The sequence below is a fragment of the Salvelinus sp. IW2-2015 genome, linkage group LG21 (genome assembly GCF_002910315.2).
Source record: "Salvelinus sp. IW2-2015 linkage group LG21, ASM291031v2, whole genome shotgun sequence".
NCBI lineage: Eukaryota > Metazoa > Chordata > Actinopteri > Salmoniformes > Salmonidae > Salvelinus > Salvelinus sp. IW2-2015.
The window spans coordinates 1,528,247-1,546,998 of record NC_036861.1 but is presented as its reverse complement, the minus strand read 5'-3'; the positions used below and the strand labels follow the sequence as shown (position 1 = coordinate 1,546,998).

At 42.3% G+C, this 18,752-nt stretch overlaps 2 protein-coding genes across 2 annotated transcripts in view; one reads left to right on the top strand and one right to left on the bottom strand.

Moving 5' to 3' along the window:
- Positions 1-13,815, bottom strand: part of LOC111982313 (myomesin-2) — a 25,629-nt gene extending 11,814 nt beyond the window's left edge. Inside the window, exons 1-16 of the mRNA XM_070433771.1 lie at positions 13,728-13,815; positions 12,390-12,516; positions 11,065-11,160; positions 10,302-10,437; positions 9,913-10,067; positions 8,642-8,734; positions 7,316-7,404; positions 6,977-7,021; positions 6,310-6,474; positions 5,880-6,041; positions 5,134-5,275; positions 4,544-4,743; positions 4,341-4,394; positions 3,416-3,543; positions 2,992-3,159; positions 2,277-2,388 (exon numbers count right to left, since the gene is read on the bottom strand). Of these exons, the coding sequence (XP_070289872.1) occupies positions 2,277-2,388; positions 2,992-3,159; positions 3,416-3,543; positions 4,341-4,394; positions 4,544-4,743; positions 5,134-5,275; positions 5,880-6,041; positions 6,310-6,474; positions 6,977-7,021; positions 7,316-7,404; positions 8,642-8,734; positions 9,913-10,067; positions 10,302-10,437; positions 11,065-11,160; positions 12,390-12,493 (1,849 nt within the window). The 5' untranslated portion in view covers positions 12,494-12,516; positions 13,728-13,815. The remainder of the gene's footprint in view (positions 1-2,276; positions 2,389-2,991; positions 3,160-3,415; positions 3,544-4,340; positions 4,395-4,543; positions 4,744-5,133; positions 5,276-5,879; positions 6,042-6,309; positions 6,475-6,976; positions 7,022-7,315; positions 7,405-8,641; positions 8,735-9,912; positions 10,068-10,301; positions 10,438-11,064; positions 11,161-12,389; positions 12,517-13,727) is intronic.
- Positions 13,816-17,361: 3,546 nt separating this feature from the next.
- LOC111982473 (apolipoprotein L3-like) lies at positions 17,362-18,240 on the top strand. The gene has a single exon (XM_024014043.2). The coding sequence runs from the start codon at positions 17,362-17,364 to the stop codon at positions 18,238-18,240; it is 879 nt and encodes a 292-aa protein (XP_023869811.1).
- Positions 18,241-18,752: the final 512 nt, after the last annotated feature.

Sequence of the window (18,752 nt, the reverse complement as noted above, 5' to 3'; positions counted from 1 at the left end):
CCATCGAAACGGTGGAGAGCTTAGAGTGGGTTAGCACACACACACACCACACACACACACACACACACACACACACACACACACACACACACACACACACACACACACACACACACACACACACACACACACACACACACACACACACACACACACACAAGAGACGAGCCACATACACACACAAAATGTATGATACATGCATTTACAAACAGTGACAGTCAAGAATCCTTCCAATTCATACTTTGATTAAATGAGGACTCTGTTTAACATATTCCAGGTAGTGAGCGGCCGTTGCGTATGTACAATATAAAGCCACAACGTTGATCCCTTATTTTAAACATTACTGAGTTTATTAATTGACTATCCACACTCCTGTAATGTCACAATCACAAATCCGGTCTTCACCCCTTTCGTATTTGGCAGAAACTTAACTACCAATGATGATGGGCATGATTAAGTCACATCAATCCTACATATCCTCACCCTAACGTCACAATCATAAAATACGTTTCGCCCACAAATATCTATGTTGAATAATGGTACACTCTTGTCTGACACGAACTCCCATCTATGAAAGACGCATGACATCATGTATCACAACCTGAAAATAATGCCTCTGTCATCCCCCTGCTGAAGGTATTGTTGTGGAATATAGTCAACAGTTTACAGAAATGTTATTGTGTCCATTGTTCTTTATATTCTGTAATCTCCCTCATAACAGTGCACCAATATCACACACCACATCCTCCTTCAATCAGTATGTTATGCATAATGAGAAAATGCTTTATTTTTCACGTCCTAAATTAAGGTGTTTATAAATGATGACGATCATTATTTGAAGAATTTTATAATGAAAGATATTGTTTTTCTAATTCCTAACCCCTTTACTCTGTTACTGTGTCAGTAATGATACATCAACGAACCAATATCCTCCAGTCCCCAACATGCATGGTTTTGCCTGATGTAGTGTTCCCTCCGCTCCTGTCAGTGGTTGCCACCAGGAACACCAAGTCCTCCGTGTTTTGTGCAGTGGGACCCCCCCAAACACCCCAACCACCTCATGGGTACTACATAGAACGCCTCTTTGGTGGGATCAAAGACCTGGGCCCCATGCAACCATAAGCCCTACAAGCACACCAGGTAGCCATTTAAACATATACGTTTGTCTACTAGTTATCTATTGCAAGTTACGGCAGTGATTTAATATTAGATATGTTATTAAAGGAGATGGGACAGTAATGTAGTGTGACAGGCCTCTGGCTTGAGAATAACCAGAAATAAATCTTTGCAAAACGAGACACTGATTGGCAAAATCCTGAACCTACAGTGCCTTCAGAAAGTATTCGGACCCCTCAACTTTCCCCACATTTTGTTACATACAGCCTTATCTAAAATCTGTTAATAAAAAACAAAATCCTCAGCAATCTACACACAATACGCCCATAAATGACAAAGCAAAAACTGGTTTTTAGAAATTTTAGCAAATGTATTAAAAATGTATTTTCATATGATATTCAGACCCTTGGCTATCAGACTGGAAATTCCAAATCAAATTCAAATGTATTTATATAGCCTTCTTACATCAGCCCGTGAAATTATCATGCTTCTACATAGAGATGGCCACTGTGTAACAGAAACCCAGCCTGGTAGTCAGAGCACTTGCCTATGACACCAAAGATCAAGCCAAAAGCGCGAGTGTCTCTGGTTTTGAGCAAAGCAACTTTAAATGTCCGTAGATTATTGTCTCTCAAGACCAGACTTCGGCCCCTAGTATCACACAAGCCATACTCTATCTAACGTTTGTCCTACGCCAAATAACATCCATCTTACATTAACATGAGATCTGAATATTTATTTGATAACCAGAGCTAAAAAATAAACGGTGGCCAGTCAACTCTTCCTGAGCTTTGTGCCCCGCGTGGCTAGAAACTTTAGATAATTAAGAACAGGACAAGTGGCCAAGATGAGATGGATCACAATAGATTTCATACAGATATGTAACTCTATTAGAGACTGAGGGGTCCAAATAAAAATCACTCTGCGAGCTGTGCACGTTATAGGGGTTGCTTTATGCGTCTTAGGCGATGGCCCTAGGGCGAGTCTACTTTGACTCCACACCAGAGATCTCAAGCACCTCGGAGGAGCGTAAATGTCAGTCGGTGGCTTGTCATAAGTCAGTACCACCCATGTATTGGATGGTTGGGTGTTTTGGGGGAGTATGCTCTACCGCCTCCTGGCTGTCTTCGGAGAGAGTTTTGAAAACAGCAGGTCTGGACAGGTTAGCAGGGGGTCCCACTGCACAAACACGGAGGACTTGTGCCTTCCGTGGTGGCAATCCAACACGGTTTCAATCCGGATGCCTGGGAAGCCGCAGGCAAACAGGTGAAACTGGGGGGAACACCTACACAGGCAAACACATGCATGTTGGGGACTGGAATATTGATGTTGATGTGTAATGCATTATCCAAGCACGAGCAACAGGGAGGCTATGACCAGGAGTAAGGACATGGCTCTGGAGGAAATTAGAAATACACTATTCATATATCCATGCTCTCATGTTTAATTCTCTGAGAGCAATCATCGCACTAGGACATAACAAATGGAGTTCCTCTCCGAGAGAATGCGAGTATCTACAAAGAGAACAAACTAATTTCATTAATATTAAGAGAGCGAGTCGATACATTTAAATAATTATTCACCAAGACACACTATCTGGCATCTAAATTACGTGAGCAAATTACATACCGCTCTGATGTGACTGATGACTTACCCTATAGCGTTCTCCCCCAATGTTATGAGGAGATACAGAATATAAAGAACAATGGACACAATAACCATTCTGTTAACCTGTGTGAACTATTATTTCCCACGAAAACATACCTTCAGCAAGGGAATGACAGAGCATTATTTTTCAGTTGTGATTACATTGGATGTCATGCTGTCTTTCATGATGCGGATTCGTGTCCAGACAAGCAGCCTGTACCATTAGACATCTATCTGATCTGTAGGCTTAGAGGCCTCGCTGGCCCCGTACAAGTTCTCAGAATACACACGGAACTGGTACTTTTTCCCGGCTTCCAAATCGAAAACGGGGTAGCGAGGGGACTGCAGTTTCACTGCTGTGTTGATCCTCTGCCAAGCCCCAGTGCCTGACACGGACTAGTGGATATTTGGGACGGGAGGGCAAATGAAAGGTAAAGCCTTCTACAACRTCATTGAATCACTAATCTCATTTGAAWAATGCCTTTAGCAACATACCTGCCAGCTGTTATTTCTGCCATTTTGCAAAAATATTACTGCACTTTAGACAGATTGAAAGTTGTGAAATGATAAATGGACTGTCTAATCTACTACCGTTCCTGTACTGAGAGATCTACATACTGTAGATGGGAAGGGGAAAGGAGCAGCCACACACCTTCTCGATGATGTACCACAGTGGTGCCCGTCCACGAGGGCTGGGGGGTTTCCAGCTCAGCACGATATATGATTTGAATATCTCTGAGGCATGCACATCTGTAGGCTCCCCCGGCAATGTAACGTAACCTATATTGGGATTGAATGGCATTGAACAATACTTCATAACACGTATTATTTGATCAATACTAATTACATCAACTTTAAAGAACATTTAGGGTTCATTTAGTATTTATTATTATGGAATTACATTTGGGGTTAGTTTAGATCGTTTTAGTTACAATGTTTGCGTCAAGAGTTAGATGGTGGGTTAAAAGTTATACAACGTAAAGGATGACGTTTGGATTTGAAAAATGAAGGATATAAGTTATAAGGAAAATAAATGTAATCTACCCATTTTAAATCTAAGTTTAAAGAGCTGGCTGGTTAGTTGCCTATTTATTACGGAGTCCGTCTTACCGTTCGTTCCAGTGTGGTCAATGAAGTTTCTTAGAAAAGTTTTTATTCATTCTTATTATGAAGTTTTGATATTAATAYGACTAGTATCATTAGAGTTGTTACTATGGCAATACCAAAGTCCAATCTAAAAGCAGAAGGTGAGCAGGAAGCGTGAGGGTTTATTGATTAATAATGATGGAGACAAATCCTTCCACTTCTCCTTTAAGGTACTGAGAACACAACTATTTATGTGTACATACATTCATGTGTATATTATTGTATATTGTAAGGGCTTTTGCCGATACAATATATTCAACAGGTATTTGCTTTGATGGATATTGGTCAGTTATGGAAATGTRGTGGATATGTTGATTTTAATGCTGTGTGGAAGGTTCATTTGTTATCTAGTGTTTTTGTTTAATAGACGAGAGGAATAGAATAGACTCAACACAATATTTTGGTCCGTTACCATTGTTGGCATACTCTACCTTCCAGGTCATCATCTTTAATCACTACTTCATGTTTCCCATCCAGTTTAATCACTGTTTCAACAGAGGAAAAAAACAGAAAAGTCATGTATGACACAAAGGTGCATCTGCTGGCTGATATTTCACCCAAAAATCTAAATATAAAAGATGTCCTTTGAGTATGCACTCAAGTAGACATCATGAGTGTGTGTGTGGTTATGTACCTTGCAGTCTCTCTCGCTCAGCTGGGTCCAGGGCAGTCACCTTGTCAGACTCGCGGGATGGTCTGCTGATCCCGGCACTGTTRACAGCCCTGACCCGGAAGTGGTAGGCGTGACCCACGCTCAGGCCGTGCACGGGGTACTTACAGATCCGCACTGGGGCGTCGTTACACTGGGACCAGGTAGCACTACCAGACTCACGTCTGTACAGGAGGAGAAGGAATTACATCACAAACCATAGAATGTATTGACGTGTGGAAGTGCTGGTCTGAATGGACGTCAACAATGATAGTGCAGATGTTTGTAGTTCCATCAGTCATTTATCTAGAAATCTAATTCCTTCGTCACAAGTCTTTGTTTGGCTCTGTGAGATCCGGTAGCTTCACAAAACCAATTGCTCTACCAGATTAGATCTGAAACATCATGTGACCGTGAAGTTTCTCACAATCACTCCACTGTCTTACACTCTCAATGGCCATCCTTTAGGTCTTCTGCATCTTCTAACAACTACAATCAAATCTGCTTTTATTGACTATTGTTGGAGATTCTGGATGGGAGAGTCTAACCTAAGGTCCTAAATGACTAAAACTGACTTGTCCACAAAGTATCCGGTGATGGCAGCCTCGTTGGTGGTGTTGGGGGGTTTCCAGGCAACCAGGACGTAGTCCGAGTTGATGTCAAACGCCTTGACGCTGATTGGTGCTCCAGGTGCTCCGGCCACAGAGCGGGCAGCATCTGGGGAATAAGGAAGAGAAYAAGGAAGCAAGGTGGGACTGTAGAGAATAAGGAGACAAAGTGGCAACACTGTATAAGTCACTTGGGTTAACACATGCAAATATGTATGGGATTACAAACTGAATACAGTATGTAAAATGCCTAGAGCATATCTTTGTGTTGAGTCAGGCCTGACGTTTAAAGGGCCCGTTGGAACTGTGTCATTTATCACTAAATGTTTCTTAACAACAAACCTCAAACCTGGTATTGTTTCTAATGTATAGAATTATAGTAAACATTCTTTCCTTTCTAATGTATAACATTAAATAATATTTCTCAAATATAAATATGTTGTTTCTACACTCTTAGAAAAAAGGGTTCCAAAAGGGTTCTTCCACATTAGAGAACCGTTTTTGGTTCCAGGTAGAACCCTTTTGGGTTTCATGTAGAACCCTCTGTACAAAGGGCTCTACATGGAACCCATCTACATGGAACCCAAAAGGGTTCTACCTGGAACCAAAATGGTTCTACCTGCAACCAAAAAAKACTCTTCAAAGGTTCTCCTATGGGGACAGCCAAAGAAATTATAATATTATCATTTAATTATAAGACCTTATGACTTTACCTTTCACAAAGAGGTAGGCGCTGTGCTCGGTGGTGCCGTCCTTCGTCCACATGCGGAGGGTGTACAGACCCTCATCATCCTTGGCCAGGTGGGGCAAAGTCAAAGTGGCAGCGCCCCCACCAACCTTAATCTCAGCCAACTTCCCAGCCTTCAGCAGTTTATCTGATCAACAACAGAGACGGAATAACAACACTTTATCGAGTAGTTGGTTGTTGTTGAGAGTTGACCGTAAGAACATGGATAGCATCTGTAGAATGTTTTCAAAAACTGTTCCTTCATTCTATGTCATACTGTAATATGCTGGGCTGCGCTGTACGGACATGTGCTGTGAATTAAGATGCGCTGTGTTTTCTGCACAATGTACTGTATGGCTCTCCTGTGTGGTGCTGTATTGTGATGATGTACCATTGAGTAATGTTCACTCGCTCACCGTCTCTGTACCACTGGGCTAGTGGTGGTACGTTGGGCAGATCAGGGACCACCACCATGGTACACACCAGACTAATGGAACCTCCCTCTGTTCCGAACGACACTCCAAACCTATCCAGCATGGTGATCTCCAGCTTACTGTGGTGGATCACAGTCAGGTGGGGCACTGAGGAGAAGACAAGGACAACACATGCTAATATAGTAGTACATCTCAAGTATACCAATAATGCCCTATAGTACTTGCTATGATCTGTGTTAACCAAACACTTAAACAACATATACCGATATCAGTATATAATACATACAGATATTATGCAGCTGTGGATGAAGAAATGTCAGTATGACATGTAAACAAACCAGTTTAGCACAATCCAATATTATCATGGTTGATGTGTTAGTAAAAGTTTGTTGTATTGTGACATTGTAAGGTCCTTCCAGTGTGTGTTGAATATAAGTCACCACTTGTTTTCATTCGTTGACTGTCTCAGGGCCAGAACAACACAAAATCACGCTCACAATAGTTTCCAGTGCTTATCAGGCCACTTAGATAGAGACTGTTATTTGTGGACTCTGATCTCAAGCAAAGCCTGCCATGTCTGGGCMCCACTCCAGCAGCACTGGGCTGGTTCTCCACCCACCCTCCTCCTCAATCCACTCTTTCCTCTCACCTTGACCAGAAAGCTGGCAGGACCCATAGGCTCCTCCTGCTGGTCCTATGAGGAATACAAATCATTTTTAGAAAGGGAAGAAGGAACATTCTTTTCAAAAATGAAAACCTTCATTCAGATTCATATGCTATGGGTGTTTGTTGCGTTGGAGAGTGACATTTGAGGGAACTTTTTTATAGCAGTTCAAATCCTTCAGTGCAAATACTTCAAAGAGAGAGAGAGAGAGAGAGAGAGAGAGAGAGAGAGAGAGAGAGAGAGAGAGGAGAGAGAGGAGAGAGAGAGAGAGAGAGAGAGAGAGAGAGAGAGAGAGAGAGAGAGAGAGAGAGAAAAAAAACTCACTCTTGACAGTGACAGAGGCCTTGCTGGTAGTTGAGCCATGGGAGTTCGTTGCCACGGCGCTGTACTCTGCAGTATCACTCACCACGCACCTAAAGTGAAGGAAATTAGATATTAGTATATTACGATTTCATTGGCTCAAATAAATGGTACATGTGTATTGTGCTGTTCATTATCACTGTTTATACAACAGGTGGGTCTAATCCTGAATTCTGATTGGTTAAAAACTGTTAATGTCATAGGGGGTTATTGGCATTGTGTTAAATGACTTCAGGACTGTGTAACATCCAAGAAATGTATTTAGTTCATAACATCCTCCCCTTCACCTTCATGCCTTTTAAAGGACGACKTTTAATCCCAGTCAAATGTTTGACGACATGAGTGAGAAGAAGGAGACATTGCGTTTTGGAAAGTGATCTCATGGCTTGAGAGCGCCGTCGAACAGAAGGCGACGTTCTGAAGCAGCAGAAGGCGTTAAGAAGGCGGCACATCGTGAGGACAGACATTCCCAAGGAGAAWCCGAGGGTGAGAATAGAAGAGGAGAAATGTGACCGTCCCCCCTGAAAGTACTATTTTAAAGACGATTCGTTTTCCATTTTCCCAGCTGGGGTGATATGGATCTCCGGCCATTTTATTCCCACTGTTACTCTCTTTCTCTTCAAATATGATCAAAGACAACTCATTGATTAAGTGAGGAAAAGAAAAGGGTATGAAAGAGAGCGTGTTGGGGCGGAGGAGGGGAGGGGGGGGGGGGCTACCTTAAACTGCGGTCTCCTTTTTGACCTAGTAACGTAATGACGACGTAGGAGAGATTCAGTGCAGAGAGCGAGAGAGAAAGAGGGGGGAGGAGGAATGAAWGGATCGAATGACACGGAGGTCAGCACTTCGGTGTGAACAGCTGAGGCGTCTTGAAGACGAGGGCCGGGCGGGCCAGCGAAACGCAGGCTGTCTTTAGAGGCGGAGCTGGCTTTAGACTAAATAGGAAATGCAACAACCCCCTCCCCCCTTCAGTTTCACTGGGGTGCCATTCACTTCCACTGGCAACAGGGAACAACCAAAGGGGGACAATGGGTACCGCCTGACAACAAGTGGAAAAACAACACCTKTTCATAGAGTAGAACAAGGCAAGTGACAATTTCATTTGACGTCAGTAAGTTCAAGAAATGAAACACAATTTAATGTATGTAATAATGATTTCAAATACTACAGTATGTGAATTGAATTTCGGTTCATGTCCTTAATCAAGTTGAAATTAACCCGAACTTGACCTTGGTCAAATTGAACCAATTAACATGAAAAGAGACAGTGAATTAGAGTGAGGCACAGTACCTGCTAATAATCAGACTGTGTACTCCATACTTGTTCTCAATCTTGTACTTTCCTGCGGCACTCAGTGGGTCAACAGGTTTTCCTCCCTTATACCTGAAAAAACAAGGCATCAAATTAGTAAGTGGGTTCTTTTACACCGCAATATTGATGGAATTTTTAGTACTGAAGTGTTTTTAATACATCTGTTATGTGACATATAACTAATATTGCATAATTTTGACATAATTAATATGTTAGCATATTTGCTAGGTCACTATTTTGGTCACTATTTTGAACATTTCTAATGAGGCCGTGTTGACAGGAAACCTTTTTTTCCCTCCCCAATTTCGTGGTATCCAATTGGTAGTTACAGCCCTGTCTCATCGCTGCAACTCCCGTACGGACTCGGGAGAGGCGAAGGTCGAGAGCCGTGCGTCCTCCGCAACACAACCCAACCGCACTTCTTCTTGACACAATGCCCATTTAACCCGGRAGCCAGCCACACCGATGTGTCGGAGAAAACACAGTACACCTGGYGACTGTRTCACCGTGCACTGCGCCCGGCCTGCCACAGGAGTCGCTAGTGAGCGATGGGACGAGAACATCACTGCCGGCCAAACCCTCCCCTAACCTGGACGACGCTAGGACAATTGTGCGCCGCCCCATGGGTCTCCTGGTCGTGGCCAGCTGCGACAGAGCCTGGACTCRAACCCAGAATCTCTAGTGGCACAGCTAGCACTGCGATGCAGTGCCTTAGACCACTGTGCCACTCGGGAGGCCGTTAACAGGAAACAAACAAAATATAGTCTAAATATCTGTGAAGTCCCTCCAATAAACAGTGAAATGTGCAGAGACATTTATAGCATTAGCCAAGACCAAGGTGCTGGCTGTTAAAGTAGAGATGGTGTAATTGGTGCTAATGTGATCATTAACATGGCGCTAATGAGACCCATAAAGTGAGGAAACCTCACTAAAAAGCTCCAATAGACACCATAATGAAGGCCAGCCAAGTACTGTCCCAGAGGACAARTCTGGTTGAAATGATGTCATTATAACCAGTTTACAACCACAACTGCAGGTAAATGCTAATTAAAAGTGCATTTTAAACCATCGTAGGCAAATGTCTCTGAACTATATAAATGATATAAAGCAGATGCTAAGTTGTTGGTGAAACATGTCACATCTCAAGGACTACATGGCTAATCATAGTGGTTACCAGATGCATACACAATATGGAAACTGATACATAATGAAGTACAACAGTAGTTCAATAAGAGGCGAGCGCTCCTAACCATTTGACAATAGGCCTGGGGTGACCGTCTACAGTGCAAAACAGCTTGACAGGAGTCTTCTCCCACATGGTGTGGGGCCTCAGAGCCACCAGGAAGTCAGGGGCCTTGACCGTCTCCGTACTCGACGTCACCCTCTTGTGCATCATCTCCTGCACCTGAGGAGAGGCAGTATAGGTTGCATAAGCAAATGAGGGGGAACCTTTCCTCCAGCAGTGATAAGGTTAGTACAGGTAGAAATAGGATAATAGAAACTATAGGCAAAAAGCTATCAAATATGACATATCTGTTTAACTGTGGTATTTGCAAATCACAGGGTTTCATCAATGATATATGATCCTGTGTCAGCAGCACTRTATATAACATGACCCTTCCACAATCCCGTGTATTACCTCTCTCTTAATCGCAATATTCTCCACTTGGGTCTTTGTGGCCACTCTCATCCTGTGGAGCTCCTTCTGAATGGAAGCAAGTCCTTTCCCAACATGACTAGACACTCGCTGGTACTCCTCTATCTCACCGACGTCTCTACACATATTCCACAGCACGAAAGATAGGAATTTATATACCGGTACAATATACAGTGTTTAATAAAAAACGACGAACACTTCAACGTATTGTCCAGTATTAGGTCAGATAGGTTCGTTATTAACATCTAACCAACTCATCCTGTATAACAGGGTTCCACAACTGGGGGCTTGCTTTTTGTCATCGTTTTTTTATTCATTGTTGGATTTAAAAATCGTCCCGCAGCTGAATCTGGTTGATGATCCCTGCTGTATAATGAAATACAACACATGTACCAGGACACAATTTGGCATATTTGCTGTGTTTTTCAGTCACCATAGTAGCTCCTGCTAGTTTTTGCCTGCAGTCAGCTCTGACTGTGGTTCATATTCCCTTACACCTAAAACAGCATGACATATCGGCCCTGTCCAGAAACAACCCCTAGCCCCTTCCCCTAGGCACTTCATGTAAACCTGAAAGAATTGAATAGGTATGGTAGTAGTTCCATCTTAGTTGGGTGGAGATTTTGCCAAATTGCTTACRCCTATCKAATCCTTTCAGATCTACACAAGWGTCTRGGGGTAAGRGCTAGGGGTTGTTTCTGTACTGGGCCAATGTAGCTGGGAGACACTGTCCTATTGGACCCACCTCTGCCTGAACGCMGGCACTGTATAGGCTGGTTCAGCCATAGCCTCTGTGGCGTGGGTGTGCTGCACCTGGTTCACTGACGTAGAGCTTGATTTCCTGTGGAGAGAGAGCAGTCATTAGAGTCATTAGAACAGGTAGACAGGAAGATAAACAAACACTTAGTGCCAGCACTGTTGTGGTGGTACTGTGGTTTTAAAATGTAAAAACAATTGCAGAATATACTTCATATCAAAAACCAAAAAGGGACATAAAAGCTAATAAAGCAATTAATTTTGTGGTTTTCACTTAGATGGTGAGGTCATTGGTATTGGACAAAAGTTCACTTTTCAACCTCATTTTCAATCTCCAGCACAATACCAGTGTCAACATATGTGAAAATGGAGGATTTCTACGTCTTGTAGAAAAAAATAGAGAGTTAAAAACGTCTACCCGGTGACATCAAAAGTGAAACATTTTAAAAACATGGATTTTCAAACCCTGTGAGATTCGTGGTGACGTGAGGAGCAAGAAAATACTATCCCCTGGGCTAGAAACTCGTTGCAGGTTTAGAAAATCACCGTGGCCTACCCTGTGACGTCACAGAGAACCATTGTTTTTTGTACCTTTCTTCTTGTCTTTTTAACCACAGATCATAGAAACGTGCTGTTTTCACATATATGGACACTGGTTTGGTGCTGGATATGATGAATAGGAGGTTGAAAAGTTACAGAATTGCCCTWTAATTTCTTAKCAAATATAACTAGTAAAGAGTCCAGWAMCTGGATAGTTTTTTCTTGATGGGTTGGGTTCTAGAACAGAGTTCAGCATATGTTTCAGGCACAGTGAAGCAGTGGCATGCACACTAGACATGGGTTGCATAACAACATCAACGTCACGACCTGCTATGACCCGGTCAATAGGTCCCAACACTTTGGCTTCTGCTTGCAGCGTGACAAATTCTGAGGTTGAGGCTTCATTGGGTACGGTTCCATTTGAACGCCACCACTTCAGCTCACCACAGACTCCTATAACCTTGGAATTGCAGTTTGAAGCACAGCCGACGGCGTAACCACCAAAAGGGTTGTGGTGGTCTGAGGAGCGCTAAAGCAACATCTATTGGCCTGCTATGACCCTACGACCCTAAAACAAGGCAAAAATCCATTGTCGCAAGCCGCGTAGCATCAGCATGGGGTGGTGGACATTTGAAGTTGGAGACCATCTCTTGTCCACTCCACTTCCCTCTACACCAGCACTATGTACATCCACACTACTGTGCTCCAGCTGCTGTATTGCCAAAAAACTGCTTTCTAGAGTGCTGCAGGTGAGCAATAACACTAATCGCCTACCTTGAAGAGTGCTCCTTGACAACATGCTTAGTAGTGTGAGAGCTGTGATGGCTGAGGTGGCTCACATGCTTCTTCTGATTAAAATGCATGACCTTGGTAGCCATGGCTGGAACACTTCAAAAGAAACCTGGTCACAATACCAGGTAGGAGAGGGAGGAGGGAAATGGAATTGTTTACCTTTACTTCACATGCAACTGAACATTGGAGATGGTTTGCTGTGTTAACGACGTTTTTCAACATTAACATCAATGTTTTTAGCATGACCAGACACAATAATGACTTCCCATTGAGCGCTTTCACGCTGCTATTGTCAACTATAGTTGTCAACTGTCTACGGTTGATGAGAATCTGCAAAGCCTTAGTACATGAATATTCCCTATTATTATCAACTTTTCACATAATTAATGACAACATAGCCTAACTGAAGCGCCCGTACTTATAGGCACACAGGCTATCTCTGTCTTTGAAGGCCTCACAAAATGGCTTTCGAAGGACTGATACGCAATGGTTATTATTTCTCCATTAAACCCCAAATACTTTGCCAGAGAATATATCTTTCACATTATCTCCCTTGCATACTAATTCTATGATATTTATCCCACAAATATACATGTTCAGGCATAAGTATATGGTTTAAGAGTAGCCATGAATGTTGCCTCCACATACCACCATATCAACAGGGGTCAGCCCCTCAAATGTTTCCCCTTACAGCGAGCACAGCTCATCTATGAATAGCTGAAAGAAGTTTGAAGGCTAATGCACTGGAGAAACATGGTCAAAAGCCACAGAAGAAAATTAGTAGCCTGCACGTTTGGCTGAATCTAGACCAATTCGCATTAGAAAATAAATTGGCCTAACATAAGACAGGTCATCTACATCCTGATCAATCAATACATTCATTATTCAACTGCCTCTAAATAAATTCAATACTAAACTGTTTATGTACCCTCCCTATACAGTACATTATCCAGCTTTCCAGGACGTGTCTTAGGTATACAATCATTAGTTAGGTTGCCAAAATGATGCACCCAAGAAAATAGGTTCAGCGACCTCTTCATTCAAAGGCATGCCATTAGCGCACAGTGAAAGTATAACTGCCTTCAGATAAATTCCAACACAACCCTTTATCCCTCACTGGAGACAAATTATCTATCCCCAAAACAACTCGACGTGTAAATCTGTCACTCTTTCACTTAGCCTACATGTATGACAACATATATGACAATTATCAACGTTAATGTACTGGAAATATAAGGTTCCCCTGAAATAAAAATGTTGGATTTATATCGACCCGCTCAATGTAATTATGATAAAATAACAGATAGAAACGCGACTCACCCCTTGAGATTAAAACARCGCAAAGCGGTAGCAGACGAGCCTGATGCCGCTTGGGAGGCACTTGCTGATGGTAACAAAAATATTACCCTCTCACTCAAGGAATGGCTTTCCCCGACCACCCCATGTATGGATGCACTTATGACTATATATAGCATTTACCAGCATTTTCTGATCCATTCAACACGTTCAGTCAAAGTTGACGAGGGCAGGTGGCTGTTGAAGTTGTCAAATAATTAACACAAATATTTGCGTCAATTTCGTCGATATTATTGTAGGATTTTTCAACAGGTTCATTTTTGGATAAACTGTTTTTCCTTGCAAAAGATTCGTGATTTTTACATTTTTTTWGTCAATAATGTAATAGGCATATAAAAATGTGTTTTAGCCTATTTTTTGTTTTCGAGAAGATGACAACCGAATGTATAGGTCGAATGGAGAGCTCTCTTGAAGGTGATTTGCTGACTCCCACTTCAACTAGTTTGACCAATTTCCTAATAATGATTTTCTCTCTACAAACTGACACCCTTAACTGTCATTATCTGCAACAGTAGTTGAATTTGACGTGATTTAATCCCTGTGTGATATTAACACTGTTAAATTATTGAGACCTTTTTAGGGTTCTCAAGATTGCCTCCCACCCAGGTCCAAACACTTGCCAGCAGCTATTTTTAACCAGAGATTAAGTTCAGAAACAGTGATACCCTCACCGTTTACAGTAAATGGACTACTGTAGCCCTACAACTATGTTGATCGACATCTTTCTATTTTGAAAATGCTAAAAWTAAATAGCTGGAATTAAACCTGATATGATTTAGCAGATAAACTTTCAAGCGCCCATGTGCAAAATCTACAGTCATTTTCAATATGGTGCGATTTTCATAAGTGCTTCATATACCCAGTTGTTGCCAACTTTTTGATGGATGTTAGAGTGCAGGTGCAGTGAATTATGGGACAAGCTTACTCCTGGACTAAAAAGCATTGTCGAGGCAAATCTCCATTGAAAGTGCTTTATTAGTAAATTATGAAATATCCTTATCTGGGTCTGCAGCACATTGAACAATTACACAGATCACGATGTAAATCAACCTCCATACAATAAACTGTAGATCAGACTGTTCCTTAAAAAGCTACGTATTATAATATACAATGTCACGATTTGACACCTGAGCTGAATGTATCTGGAAAATGTCGGCTGTCATGAACTGAAGCTAAAATCCTTAATCGTAACAATAACAAAGTGGTTGCCCAGCCTCTGTTTTGGCAAAAGCTGAGGGTTGGGCTTGGAGAAATGCAACCATTCAAATTCATAGAGCTATGGATGCAAGGCCTGACCATCCATGATATCAAAATAATAGTTATAGCCATGTCTTGAGGCTGTACAGTGATTGTTAACATTCATGTTTTTTTACAAAGATTGGCATAAACCAAGCTGATATTTGGGGTTCTGATGGGGTACAACAGTTAATCAAAGCTCATCAGGCATATACAGTGAGTATACCAAACATTAGAAACACCTTTCTAGTACTGAGTTGACTCCAATGCTTCCCACAGTTGTGTCAAGTTGGCTGGATGTCCTTTGGGTGGTGGACCATTCTGGATACACGTGGGAAGCTGTTGAGCGTGAAAAAACAATCACCGTTGCAGTTCTTGACACAAACGGGTGCGCCTGGCAACTATTAACATACCCAGTTCAAATGCACTTACATTTTTTTGTCTTGCCCATTCACTCTCTGAATGGCACACATACACAATCTATGTCTCAATTAAGGCTTAAAAATCCTTCTTTAGTCTGTCACCTCCCCTTCATCTACACTGAGTGAAGTGGATTTAACAAGTGACTTCAATAAGGGATCATAGCTTTCACCTGGATTCAYCTGGTCAGGCGATGTCATGGAAAGAGCAGGTGTTCTTAATGTTTAGTATAATCAGTGTATAAGTTGTATTCTTGAAGAATCAATGGGTATATATCATTCATTTATAAGTCCAAAAATGTATTCTAGCTTTACCTTACACTGCTAGAAATATTTGTATTTACATAATAACAATGATAACACAATTACTATTGCGTGTGGAAGTTATGAGCATCTGAGTACCTCGCCCCCTGCTCTCAACAGCAGCYCTATCAGCTGACATTTGACCCGAGCCACCGTGCCTTAGTCCTTAGCAGGGAGCAAAATACAAATGGCTGAAGATCACAAAGTCTTGGTAGTAAGAAACATTGGCTTGAGGGATATATAAAGGAATGAAGGTGGAACACATCTCAGACTCATTTACCTTTAAACTTTTAGCAAAAGTTATTTTGTTAAATTTGAAATGGGTAGCCTAAGTTGACTGAACTCCATCTGCAAGATTCAGTGCATTAAGGTATATATTTGTTTTATACATCTTTCTGGGTATTGGTCATTGATCTTCTGGGAACAGATCTGTGTAATAGGTGATTAGTAAAGTCGTTTTACTGTACTTATCTTCAATAGAGACCCTGTAAAGTACTTTGAGACAGAAAGCCTTTAGCCTTCCTAAACTGCATCTTCTTATTTCTCAGAGGAAATGAGAGAGTTATTGGGTCAATACATCTCAGACACCCTCAGCTATGTCCACACAGTGAAGGAATTCTGTGACAGGCATCCAAGGTGGATCCTGCAGAGAAAGGAGGAACAATCCAAGATGAAGAACATCAAGGAAATGGCAGACAGAATCGATCTTAAATTCGGCCGAGTCTTGAATGCAGAAGACAAGACCAAGGCATTAGGAGAGTTCACGAAAGACTATCTGACCCAGGTGACTGCAAACCGTAGGCTTAAGAAGCTGGAGAAGGAGCTGGAAGCTGTACTGAAGGACACTCTCAAAGGGCTGGAGGAGCTGGACTACTTCATGGATGCTGTGGAGAGGCTGGTGGTCACYTCTGTGTTTGTATTTGCTGATGAAAACCGGTTGTGTCCTCTGCCTCAGGGGAGGGAACCATCAAGTGTCCGAGCTGTCATCACCTCTGCTAGAATGGCCTGTCCTCTCCTCATCCACTTTAAGAGGGACGCTTCAGCCTTCTTTTCCCCATGCCTCCTCAATGTGGAGGTGCTGTACGTGTACTTGGAAAATTACATACACATCTCTGAGCAGCTGTGTGAGAGAATGAGATTGGGAAATGTGTAAGCGGAAATCAGTTTAAATTATTTAACACAATATTGGTTTCCGACATACCAGTAAAATACTTTATATTATTATGTAACATTATAGCAACTTCTGCTGTAGCTGAAAAGTGCTTTATAAATAGTTTTTTATTATCAATATTAGAAAAACATTTTGCCGAGAGAAGAATGACAACTTGATGATTGACACCAGCACTGAAGTGAATGAAAAGTCCATGCAGACCATGTTTAACCATTTGTGCCATTTGAGTGATATCAGGTAAACCTTTACAGTTTTGTTTTGTTACATTTGCAAATACTAGCTTACTAACATTGAGGGCACACATTTCTGATCATTCATTCATCGATTCCAGCTACATGTTTCAATGTCTCTGATGGAAAAAGTGGAATATGTTTCCCCTGCTAGGATGAACCAGCACCTCAGACTGACGTTCCTGTTCCAGGACTCTGCCCTGCACTTCATAGGTCTGTTCAGTCAGCGCCACTCCTGAATGCTGGACTGTCTAAAAGAGCTGGAAAGGAGAGCTGGCAAACTAAATAAGATGAAGAAAGGGGGTTATATCTCCAGTGTGGTAGGCAGTGCAGTGGGGGCAACAGGAGGGGCTCTGACCATCGCAGGCCTTTGTCTTGCCCCTGTTACTGCTGGGCTGTCACTATGGCTCACCATCCCAGGGATTGGAAAGGGTGTGACCAGTGGGGTCAACAGTCTAACCACCGGTGTAACAAAGGTGGCATTTAAAAGCTACCAAAACAAGAAAGCCAATACAATCTTTCAATGTTTCATGGAGGACATAAAAAGACTCCATGGTAGTCTGGAGAAGGTGGCCAGCAACATTTGCCCTTTGGAGCCGAAGGTGGTGGCATTAGTGGTTGGGAAGAATATAGGCAAAGGTGGTGCGAGTTTAGGAAAGAAGATCAATGCCATAGTAAAAAATACCTCTGCAATAGAGGCCTTAAAGGGGAAAGGCGTGGTCATGGGTGCAGGCAAGGTGGGACTCGGAGAGGGCAAAAAACTTGCTGCAGATTTACCTGACATTGGGATGTTGGCACAAGGCACTCCACTCGCCCTCTCTAGGACATTAAGGAAATGTGCCGTGGCCTCAAATGCCCTATTCATTGGCCTGTACATCATCAATATCTGTAAAGACAGTGTCAGCCTCGCCAAAGGCAGCAAGAGCAAGACATCCCAGCTCATCCGAGCCAGAGTGGCACTGTGGCGCATGGAGATCAACTCATGTCAGAGGATCCATGACTCACTGTGCCGAGGCATCTGGAGGTTCAGAAAGAGTCAGAGAATCCTGGAGAAACCCTTTTACCTTGTGAAGGAGTCTAGAGCCGCTTGTAGAGATGGGACTCATGGAGCAGCCTGAGGATGATATAGAAACTCTGGGGCAGCCTATGGAGGAGATGAGACTCCAGGGGCAGCCTATGGAGCAGATGAGACTCCCAGGCAGACTATGGAGGCAGATGAGACTACTGGCATCCTATGGAGGAGATGAGACTCCTGGGCAGCCTATGGAGGACATGAGACTACTGGGCAGCCTATGGAGGAGATGAGACTACTGGGCAGCCATATGGAGGAGATAGAAAAAGGTACAAAACTAGTCAAATTGATTTGCCCTTAAAACATGTCACATACATGATGAATGATATTATGTGCATGTATTAGCAAAAATACTCAAGCCTAACTCATTCTTTGAATTTCACCAATCTGGCATTGCCATTGGTTAATTTGCTGCGTAATTGGTTAATTAATTGCTTTTCCATTAAAAATCATTTCTCTAGGTTTTTGCGACTGGATGTGCAGAATAAAATGTTCGAATGTTCTACGTCAGATTCTAGAACCTGTCACTGTATATTGATGTAGTGTAACAATCTAAAA

Coding starts and splice junctions, on each gene's coding strand:
- LOC111982473 (XM_024014043.2), top strand. CDS start 17,362: ATGCTGGACTGTCTAAAAGAGCTGGAAAGGAGAGCTGGCAAACTAAAT.